This window comes from Amphiura filiformis, chromosome 4 (assembly GCF_039555335.1).
Source record: "Amphiura filiformis chromosome 4, Afil_fr2py, whole genome shotgun sequence".
Taxonomy (NCBI): domain Eukaryota; kingdom Metazoa; phylum Echinodermata; class Ophiuroidea; order Amphilepidida; family Amphiuridae; genus Amphiura; species Amphiura filiformis.
Window position 1 is genome coordinate 35,161,676 of NC_092631.1, and position 12,184 is coordinate 35,173,859.

Consider the following 12,184-nt stretch of genomic DNA (forward strand, 5'->3'; position numbering starts at 1 on the left):
CTCTTAAGGTGGTTCGGACGTGAGCATTACCTAGTGGTGCTTGCACTCAAATATTTTGCCAAATAAAGTTGACAAACAAGAGGGGTGGTATGTGTTATATGAAGGAGATCCGTATAGGTTTGATATATAATGGGTGTCATGTGTATGATTTATCTTGGGAGGGGGGGGGGGAAAACACCCAAAACTTTCGTTTTGGTATATGGCCTCAACTCGAGAACAGCAAAACCAATGGAAATATAAATGCGATTATTGGCTGCCTTAACTCATTGCTATATCAGATCAATGTATTAATATTAAGAAGTAGCTTGCAGTTTTTTAGTTAAATGGAGGAAACTATAGAAAACTATGGCCCCTGCTCACCTTAATGATAAATATTTGTTATGCGATTCACTTATCTCGGATGGAATTTTTTTTCCATATGTATGTACAATGAATTACAAAGATAACGTGATATACCTTAAAACAAAGAGATCGTCTGGGTCGCGTGGCAGTCATTATACTTTGTTTTATTTTACAGATAAAAAGTATATACAATAAAGATGTAGCACATCAAAGTTTGATCTTTTAATTATCCCGTATAGCTACTATACATGAAGTAAACTTGGTGGTGTAAAACTGAATTACTATTACCCATTACCCACCGGAGATATACATAACACAAAGTGGTTCCATATACCACTACCAGGGCGTGGTCACTGAACTGAGATATGAAGTTTCTGCGCAATTGCAGTGCAATGAGTGGCGGCTTGTGTATCATGGTTTTGTGGGCGGGGTTGGCACGTACGATATAACAAGTGCGTAAGTGTAATTGCTCGCCAAAAGTAAGAGCGTAGCTAAGCTTATAGGTAGTGCACGTAGTTTTTAATTAGTGTGTTCATCAAGTATTAATTAATATAAAAAAAGCAATAATGTTGACCAGTGCAATGATAAACATGGATAACATCTCTTTTGGTGAAAATCGACCACCAATGTATACCAATTTGGAGAGAGCAGCTTTAGAACAATTAACGCTTCCTTATGGTAGTGGTAGAAAACCTGAACATGACATGATGGGAGGGCACATGATAGCAAAGAGGAGAAGAAGAAAACCAAGATGTATATCTCAACAACTACAGCAAAGACACGCTGCTAATATGAGGGAACGTAAACGAATGCAAAGTATAAACGATGCCTTTGAAGGACTGAGAGAACATATTCCAACATTGCCGTACGAGAAGAGGCTTTCGAAAGTAGACACTCTGAGACTAGCTATCGGATACATTCATTTTCTACAAGAAATGGTTACGACTGAAGACAATATTGATGATCCGTTGGCAGCGTCCCATCAGGAAAATGTGAAGAAAGTCATCATTTGTCACAGAGGTGAGTGCTATGAATTTGTTTCTGGAGACGAATGTTTTGGTCTTCGTCAAACTGCACCTGTACAATGTAGTTGCGGTTTTAGTCAGAACTGTCTTAAACTTCAGATGATTTTTTTAAAACAATTACCTATCTATTAGTATTACACATCTCGTCTAGTATGAAACTCTTCTCCAGCTAAAATAAGAACACAAAAAGCTCCAAAAGATGTTTAAAACGTGCTGTAGGCACGAACGAAATATGTGTTGGTTCGGTTTGCTCTGTCATGTCTAGGCTATGTCAAATTTTGCTTGCAAAAAACATATTCAACAACATCATCCCTATATCTATAATAGTGGACTATAGAGAGTAAAACAAAACTCTGTTAATTGGTACCATGCCCGATCCACCAAGATTCTTTCTCTCATCATTATGACAAAACAACAATCATGATCATTATTTTCGGCAAGTTTAGATGTTAGATCTTCTCTGGTAGTATGAACAAACGTGTTCTTTTTCGTTTCTGACTTATCAAATCATGTGTATGCCGAATACATCTCTTTTATATTCACATCAATTATTTTATTGTAATATTACAATAGAACTGACAATAGGGACTCGTAATTTCATTGACTAGTCTTTTTATTCAAGCCATTATCAAAATGCATATTACTTTATTGATTTGGGTTGGAAATCCTTACGCTTCAACATCACCTCATACCTGAAGGGAAATGCAGGTTAAATAAAATCGTAGGAATTAATACCGTTTACAAAAAAGCTCTCAATTGCTGTCTAATAACACTTAAGGTGGTACTACACCCTGTGATAAATTTGTGACTATTTTTGCATTTTTCTCAAAAAATAATAACACACTGGTAACAAAAGTTGTGTATATTATTGGGCCAAGGAATCCAATTACTACACTGAAATGTCAGTGACTCAAGACAAGCGGTTCAGTATATATGATAGGAAACGAGGTACATCCTAGCGGTACCTTATTTCTTATCATAAATAACAAACCGCTTGACTTGGGTGACTGAAATTCCAATGTAGTAATTGGATTCCTTGCCCCAACAATATACATAACTTTTGTTACCAGTGTATTATTATTTTTTGAGAAAAATGCAAAAATAGTCAAAAATTTACCACAGGGGTGTAGTACCCCCCTTAAGTCACCATGTTTTATTAATATAATCCAAAAATGCAATGTTATAGTGGTTCAGTTTAATTGTTTTCACAATATTCGGACAAAAAAATAAAGTATCTTCGTCCTGGGGCTTCCATTCCATACTCAACATTCGATATGCTGTGCTATTTGTAGGGTGTCTTAATTAAATTTTTGATCTTGAGGTGGGATGGTCTTAGAGGTGATATGCACCTATTCATCCCAATCCTCTACACTGGTATCTCTCCTACATGTGCTGGATCTGTGGTGCGTTTTATTCACATGTATATATAATATGTCTTTTATACTTTTACTTTGTGCAATATATTTATCCATCTTTTATCTAATTTTGTTATTTGATATTGTAACCAGTGTATGAAGCCAAATAAATAAATAAATAAATGCTTAATCTGTAGTTGACAATCGAATGCCATGTTCGCATTTTGGACACTTGTATTCTATCATATACATAGACAAGGTGATCTTGGAGTGTCTTGTTTATTGCATTGTTATAACGAAACACCATTAAAACTTGTTCAACTTGCAACCATTGCTGGTGTTGTTTGGTATAACATTTACGGAGTCATATACTAAGAAATCAGAAAAAGAATTAATATTTTGAAATAAAAATCCGCGATATGCATTATATTTCGAAAGCCTCTTCTCGCACGGCATGTTTGGAGTATGTTCTCTCAGTCCTTCAAAGGCATCGTTTATACTTTGCATTCGTTTACGTTCCCTCATACATCTTGGTTTTCTATCTCCTCTTTGTTATCATGTGCCCTAGGAATATGCGCGACTCTTTCGGAAGACTCATGTTGTGTAAGTAGTTGTTATGGTCCCAAAAGTACCGAAATGGTTCATATAAAATCCTAACTTTTGATGCATAATTCCCTCACACCAACACCACCTGTATAGCAAATTAGCCAACGACACAACCGATTCATTATAACTTTTCTAATTTAACAATGACATAATAATGTACCGGTCAATTACATCCTGATCTCGACACGACTTTTGTCGCGCTTGATCCAACCCGATTTTCTGTATGGGTCAGAGGACTAATAATTTGTCGCTATCGCATCAAATTTATGGAAATATTAAATTCAAGACAAATATAAAGTTACCTGTTGGTGCGTGTAATAGCAGAACAATTAACTGGCACGTGCGAGCTATCACTTCTGACCATTTTCTACAAAGAGATGGCCAACGTCATTTATATACATTTTTTTTCTGTGAAACGACAGAAATCAAGTCATGGACTGACACAACTGAGGAAATTTAAATGGGTTGTTAGGAATATAAAGACTCGCATCTACTAAATATAGGCCTGCTGTTCCGGATTATCAGCGCTGAAAAATCATAGGCATGCAACGACAGACAATTGTTGATTTAGGATAAATTAAATACGATTCTAATGAGATAATTATATTTCTGTTGTGTTTAAATAGAACATGCTTTGACAGTGCGCACCTGACACTTCGTATCACTGATTCAAAGGATAATCATTTTTAACGATCAAATTAATTTGCTATGGTTCTTTGCGTTCGAAAATTGAGTTCAAAAACACACAATAAATTAGTATAGCCCTGATTGCTTGATTGTGTACGTATTTGATAATTTTTTAGAAAAAGTGTTTTGTCCTTTTTATCAAATTATGTGTTTTTCATTATAGTGTATTATGTACATTAATGTTTAAATGAAAACTTAGTGGGCCAAAGTAAGCCGAACAACGATCTATAATGACTCAAAATCATATGTACTTGGATGATTTCTCGTCTATAAAACTCGTTTATATTCAGTTTGATGTGGGTAAGCTGATTAGGAGATCCCACTCTTGTTCCGTTATATTATCTATCATAAAAAACCTGGTTTGACAGAATCTATATGATGCTGAGAAGATGATTTGAAGAATAACTTAACCATCAGATACTCTGTTGAGCCATCAATAAGTATCAATATTGAGCGGGGATTATTTGTGACTCTTTTCATCATTCTGTTCCCAAAATGATGTTTACTACATCACGACCAGAATACGGCTCTTGAAATAACTTGAGAAAGTGTTAATGAGAGGGATTAGGCTTGTTATGGTGGTACTGGACTTGGTGACATCAGAAAATACAATTCCATTGATTTTACATCAAATCATAATATTGTAGGGAAAAGGCTTTGACATCAGAGGGATTCCTAAATTGATTATTTTCTCATGATCGTTTACATTTTTGGTATTGTTAAGAAAACAAACGACAATTTATCCAAAATAATAGTAATTTTATAGAAATAGAAATATAGAAATGTACCTTTTCATGCCAAAACGTAAACCGCGAAACAGAGATGATATTGCAAAGTTTTTAATAAATGGTTTATCTGGTAGCGGAAAGAGCACCTTATAACGAGTTTGAATAAGCATATAACATAACTTCGAGGACGCAACCCCAATGACCCCGTTCCCATTGCCCTAAGATATATAGTTAAATATCAATTTATAAATCAAGGAAGCTATACAGTGTGACATGCACGACACACCGTCACGCACGACAGACGACAGACGACACTGATGACATAGAAGACTGTACAGACATAATCCCATGCATATAGTCCCTCCTCTGATGGTTAGAGCGCCATCTATCCTCTTCTCCAGATTGGAGCAATCATGGAGTATACCAGTTTTGCCCATTTCTGTTTCACAAGTTCTCCTTGCAAACAAAACTAACTGTGATGATTGTATGTGTTTTCTTTCTTTATCTAGGTTCACCTACGCCTGCTGAAACAGAATACGGTCTACCACCCCTCGCTGGTCACTCCTTATCTTGGGAAAGTGAAAAGAAACGCACTATTGGCCACAACAATGTCATGACGGCAAAAATCTGGACTCCTGAAGATCCAAGAGAAAGTAAATTTCAACAACAACACGATATCAACTCTAACGAACTTGAATCTCTAGTAAATACAACCTCGAACTTTGAACTTTTGTGATAAAATTCACAATAAACTTTGACCCGTAAGCTTTCAACTTCATCGTGTGAATGGCAACTCCCATTTAAGAACTCAATATTTGCGATTTCGCTGCATGTCGTTTCGTCCCAATTTTGTATTTTGTTTTTTATTTGGACTTCAACTCGATCAAACTATAACAACTGAACTGAAGAAACAATTATTGTTTTTTCTATGAAGATACTGCAAGTGAACGCATCCTTAACATTAGATTTCGGCATTTTCGTACCGCGGGAACTCAATACTCATGATATAATTCACAGTTGAGAGTGGTCTACGGTCTTCACACTGAAGTTAAAAAGAACTTTGTATAAGACAGATGAAACGAGGCTGACTGCAATAACCTCGTAGCCAGAGGGCAATGGCAATAATAGGAGACATGTTTATACGACAACGGCACATTCAATAAAGTTAACTTAGCACGATTATTAATTCTGATCAGTGGCGTAGCCAGGATTTTGGTGTGATGGGGCAAAGCCAAATTTTCGTCTCCATTTAGCATGTTTAGGAGGCAAAGCCAGATTTTTGTCTCCATTTGTAATTTTTTTTGTCCATTTTTGGTCATTTTAACTTAAGGACATTTTGCTCTTTACCGTCCCCATTTTATCCCTGAAAAATTCCCGGAGGGCACTCTGCCCCTGCACCCCCTGGCTACGCCACTGATACTAAAGCATGCGGCCATATCGAAGGCTGGTTTGAAGTGTGAATGTATGATCAAACTATAACATAAAAATTGTTTTTTAACTTTGCCTGAAAAGTCATGCATGAATAAAGGAAAGTTGCATGTTGCACTTGCTGCTGAAATAGTGAAACTATACTGTGCACTTCAAGCATGGATCTTGCACTTCAAGCCATGGGTACAGCCAACAGTGGTACCGCCCTTCAGTATCTTTATCATTTCTAGTAACATTTGTTCCTTGCTTATAATTTATAGTTTGCTTAATAAATAAATATACTTTTATATAATTTTAACAATAATTGTCACAGCTCGAAATGACTATAAGCTAACGGATGTTCTTTTATATTTATGGTGACCCAAAACTCGTGTACCTGGCGGAGTGGTGACTTTTGGTACACCCTGTTTCAAAAAAGGAAGTCAAGTCATGTTAAAAAAAGTCTTTTGCAATGTTATCATGCTTCTATACTTGTTAAGTTTCATGACTTTGTTTACCATGTTTACCGTAATTGTGCCTATTCGACATTGATGTCTCAAAATTTATATATAGTGTCTATATTATGTAATATAAATTTATATTGTACATATAATTATCCAAATCAGAGCTTCCTGGATTCAGGTCTATATTGTATAGTCTTTGATTCTGTATACACTGTCAAAACATTTGGTAAAAAGAACGAACAATGTCAAGATAAAGAACCATCCAAAAGTTATTATAAAGAAATCCAAGTTGGACAGAATTTTACACAAATTGGGTAACAATAATCATACCCAACTTGCGAAGTTACGGGTGAATTATGTGATTGTGTAATGAGGTTGGGTGAATTTATATACCAAGTGTTTTGACAGTGTTTTGGGGCTATTCCAGTTGGAATCCATACACCCCTATGGAAGACATGACCTTAATCTCCAGCACAGGGAGTGTGAATTTCAAATGAAGTTACCTGAATAGGTGACATGACTTAATTTAAAATCTTCACCCCTTGCCTGTGTACGTGTGAGATTAAGGTCGTGACTTCCAAAGGGGGTTGTGTGAACTGCATGGAATAGCCAATTGTTAATTGTTGTGTTAGTAATGTTGGCCTCACATAAAGAAAGAATGGCAATATAATATATTATGGTGACGGGAAAATAATAAAAAACTTTTACTAATATTAACATTAAATTAAAATTACAAAGGATATAATATTCCTTAGACCAGTTATATGGGATGTTTATTACTGGCGAATTTTTCAGATATTAATTCTTTGAATTTTCAGATATTCAGTTTTAGAAATTTTGGATTTGAGATATTCATTTTAATGGGGACTTTTAAAAAAGGCGCTATATATACGATATCAGATACCAGTTTTAAAATCAAAATCATTAAATTAACATATGTAATGAAATATATCATAAATTATATGAGAATACCACAAAATGTGTGCTGATGTAGACAAATTTAATATATTATCTGATTAGAAGAGATTTTATTATTATTAAGTGTGCTCTTTCCTCCAAGAGGAAACTTCTGAATCACGCAATTTTTTGGGATTATGGGCATTACAGGATGTTTAAAAGTTCAGTCGTTGGAAGATCGCAATATCTCACAAAGAATACTACGTCGGTTGCGATTAGATCGGCCCAATATGATTGATCGTTTAATTTAGTTTGGAATGAACAAGCTATTTCATTGGTTAGCGACTAGGTGTGAATTCACGCAGCTTTGAGATTTATAGTTCATTCGCTAGCTATAAACGGTTAATCTTTAACATACCTTGGCAAATTAAGAAGTAAACGCTTGTCGCTGGCAATTTGTAACTTTTAAAATCAAAATGTTATTGTTTATAATACTCTGTACCTGTTGTGTATGGAATAATAAAAATGCGAATCTTGAATATCAAACCTGTCATCAACTGTTGTGATTATTCGACTTGTTAAATTTCTTTCTTCCCTTTTCCTTCTTCCAACCGCCTGCTTTTAGTGCTTTATTAAAAAACTATAATTTTGATAATAATATATTTCTCTATCCATAGAATAATAAAATAATTCGACTTGCATTCTATATGATTATTCTTCTAACCTGTTGCACGCGTGGTATGTATTACATAATTGAATGTGTATCGTATGTGCGTAGATGTGCTATCTTCAGTAGATAGCTTTATGTGTATACGGTATTGCTGCATAGGCCTCCCCATCAAACACAAAAAGGTTCTTAAGGGGTATAAGTCATAGACGACTCAGTCCTGCAATATGACTTAAATTTTGTATCAATTAAATCAATCGATATACTTCGAATATCTAGAATAAACAAATTGTTGTCAAAATGTTATTTTAAAATATCTATTGGCAAGCATTTATTAGCAAGTTATTTTGTCAACACTTAAATATTATTAAGTTAAAATATTTTGCATTAAGTTTTCAAACATATTTTTAACGGATAATTAATACGTTTCATTCCCATTATACCGTTTACAAACCCAGTATTTCGAATACGTTTTATGTTTACTGGGTATTGATATGGATTCTGCAAACAAAACAAAGTTGCAAAGTGTAAGTATTATTCTACAAGACTTACTATTCATAGATTGGTCCTACAACTTTTAGATATCATTTGGACCATAAACTTATGGAGCTTGTCATTGACTTTGACCCCGGAAAGTGCATGCTCAGTCATATTGGGCCTTATGATTTCGCATTATTGCTTCATAGTCATTTAACATTACACTGGGGAAGTACATTATTACATTCATAGTGAATTCGACTGTCCATGTATACATGATAAAACACTGAATTGTTAATGCATGCAAAAGTTTAAAAGGCTATATAAAAATACAACAAATGCCGATATTGCGGGTCATGCGGGACAATATCAAGTGCGCAACTAAGTACAAAATATCGAAAATTCGTTCATGTAATTAATTAAGCCTTCCTTGGTGTGTCCGAAATATATCAATACCGGTATTAATGCAAAACTTATCTTATACGGTCCCGTAAATTTGCCCCAAAACAGCGATTGTTTAACATTTTACAAAAGCTGTCAAATAGTGCCTAGCTCGAAATATTGTATGCATGACATCATCTATACAGTCACTCTATCATATTATTAATAATTGATTAAGCACTATCGATCCGTTACCGCTGTTGTCTCGTAATTACAACTAATTAGCATATCTTCGCATTTTATACAGGCACCGAAGGCGTATACTTAATGCAAATAATGAATCAATTTTGAAATTCTCTTCAAAGCGTTAATACCTGCATACAAAGAAGTTTGAACCTATTTAGAAAGTTTAATACATTGAATGCGTTTTCCTATTAATTTTGAATACCAAGTGATTTTTTAACGTGTACAATTTTGGTCACATCAACACTTGACATTAAGGGATCTAAAATGAGCGTTTATTGCGTTTCGACAGTATTTTTTGTGGGACATGAGAGCACCTCGGACCTATCGAATTGCATTCTGAATACGAAGCATGTCTTTCTGATATCAAATAATTTTCATTTTTGAAAATCACAATATAATACAAATTTTATGACAAATTATTAAAATTTGATATTTTTCAAATTTTGATATATAACAGTCCTCGAAGTAAATTATATAAATCTAATGATATATTCTTAAAGTGTATGTAGCAGGAGGAAAAGCCGACGGTCAATTGAAAATTTTGACCTTTCATATTGAAGATATGGATTTTTTCCCAAAAGACCTAATTTTTTTGGTGTTTTGGGAAAAAAAATCCATATCTTCAATACGAAAGGTCAAAATTTTCAATTGATCGTCGGCTTTTCATCCCACCTACATACACTTTAAGTATAAATTATCAGATTTATAAAGTTTACTTCAAGTACTGTTAAATATCAAAATATCAATTTTAATGATTTGCCATAAAATGTGTATTAAATTGCGAATTTCAAAAATCAAAATTATTTGATATCAGAATGACATTCTTCGTATTCAGAATGCAATTCGATATGTCTGATGTGCTCTGATGTCCCAAAATAAATACTGTCCAAACGTTCATACCCCAGCCCTTAATAGCATGGAATTGGTTAGGCTACATAGAGTGTTTCCACTCGTGTATTTATCGAACCATATTGGGTAGACCTGTTCCTTTGCTCTTTTCGTTGTTTCCCAAATAACAACACATTTGTTTTTATCAAATACCAAAACTAATAATTATTTTCCTTTTTTCTAGACTTTAGAGGATTTTTTTTTTTAAATTAATTATAATAAAACCTTTGTCTACGATTTTCGAATTTGCAACAATAATTGTGCTTAAAATGCCATCGTCTGGTTGGGGCGAATAGCGAGTTAATTGATTCAATTTTACGCCCTATAATCAATCTAAAATGCATTGAAGGTAAAACAAATATATCGCCCTATACAATCGCCTGCACGTGCGCTCTTTGTGAGACGTATACTCAGGTATTCGGTGCATTCACTTACAGAGTCACATCCTAAATATCATATATTTGTTTGTTTTGTTGTTTTACATCCATAATTTGTACAAAATGAGGTAATTTCAGGTCGCACGTGCGTGCTTTGTGAAACAACGTTCAGGTATTAAACCATTAATTTGGTATTCTTACTCTCTTTCTTTCTTTCTTATTCATTCATTCGTTCCTTTGTTCCTTCATTCGTGTTATTTTATGTCTAAAGGAAAAAAAGCATGGTCTGAATCTTACTTTCTTTCTTTCTGTCCTTTGTTCCTTCCTTTGTTCCTTCATTCGTTCTTTCTTTTGGTCGTTTGTTATTTATTTATTTATTTATTTATTTATTTATTTATTTATTTATTTATTTATTTATTTATTTATTTATTTATTTATTTATTTATTTATTTATTTATTTATTTATTCATTCATTTATTTATTTATTTATTTGTTTGTTTATTTATTTATTTATTTATTTATTCATTCATTCAACAATTCATTCATTCATTCAACAATTCATTCAACAATTCAATACGTATAAGACTCTATGGTGCATGTTTTGCGTGAGTACCAGTGGCAGGAAAGACAACATTACTGTGGAATGCACTGTTACACATAACTCGACGCTCGTATCTTTTAATTATTTGTTCCTTCATTATAATATAAGTATGCCGTACTTACCTATATGGTCAATTCCAGCCAAAGCGGGTCAAAATTCTCTCTGGGGGCCATTTTGAAAATGTTTTCCTTTTCAATTCTAGACTTATCAAATGAGACGATCATGTCTAGTGAATCATCAGGTGGAAGTGCCATCGGATTGAAAAATAACGTTTCTTGCTAGACCAAATAAAGTGTTAAATGCGCATATGCATGTTACCCACGAATTCAAGCATTTTTCACCTGTTGTACGCCATAAAATTTCACTTTCTTTAATATCTTTCAATATTTTATGTATGACTCATATACACTACAAATCGGTGAAGACTTTGAACGTAAAATAGAATTTTATTACATATATCTACAAAGAAATATTTTGATTATTACAAATTTTAAGAAAGAACCAGGTGTACAGTTAAGATTGGGTCAATTCTTCGAACTCTTTCCAAAGTGGCTGTCATTTAACATTACTGTATTATTTCGAAAGATTAGAATAAATGCTTCATATAAATATAAAGTTAGATTTTGTATCTCGTCGCAGGATGAGGATCTCGGATGGATTCGTGGGTAACAGCGTCTGGAAAATAGCAATTCCTATTATTTATTTTTAATAAAAATAAAAAATACTTTTCCGTATGTCAATAATTCAGGCTGCAATGGCACTAAAATGAATTTTAATCAAAATACAGACTACATGGAATATTTAGAATGGATCATTATAGCATTTTGGGTATAAAAATTTGAGAATAATGAAGTTGCCAAATTCAAATAGACAGAGCAAACAGTTTTATATTATTATTTTAGTAAAATAATTCCATATTTTCATGCAGCAATATTCTATTAACTCGTGTTTGACAGTTCCTATGAACTAAAACACTATCAATACATTGTTAACTGTAATTTAAGTAGGGATTCGTGGGTAACCAAAATGTTCGTGG

At 33.6% G+C, this 12,184-nt stretch overlaps 1 protein-coding gene across 1 annotated transcript; it reads left to right on the forward strand.

Moving 5' to 3' along the window:
• The first annotated feature begins 820 nt into the window (after positions 1-820).
• On the forward strand, positions 821-8,036 carry LOC140150834 (pancreas transcription factor 1 subunit alpha-like). The gene is made up of 2 exons (XM_072172976.1): positions 821-1,362; positions 5,253-8,036. The coding sequence occupies exons 1-2, from the start codon at positions 909-911 to the stop codon at positions 5,477-5,479; spliced, it is 681 nt and encodes a 226-aa protein (XP_072029077.1). The 5' UTR covers positions 821-908; the 3' UTR covers positions 5,480-8,036.
• The last annotated feature ends 4,148 nt before the right edge of the window (positions 8,037-12,184 follow it).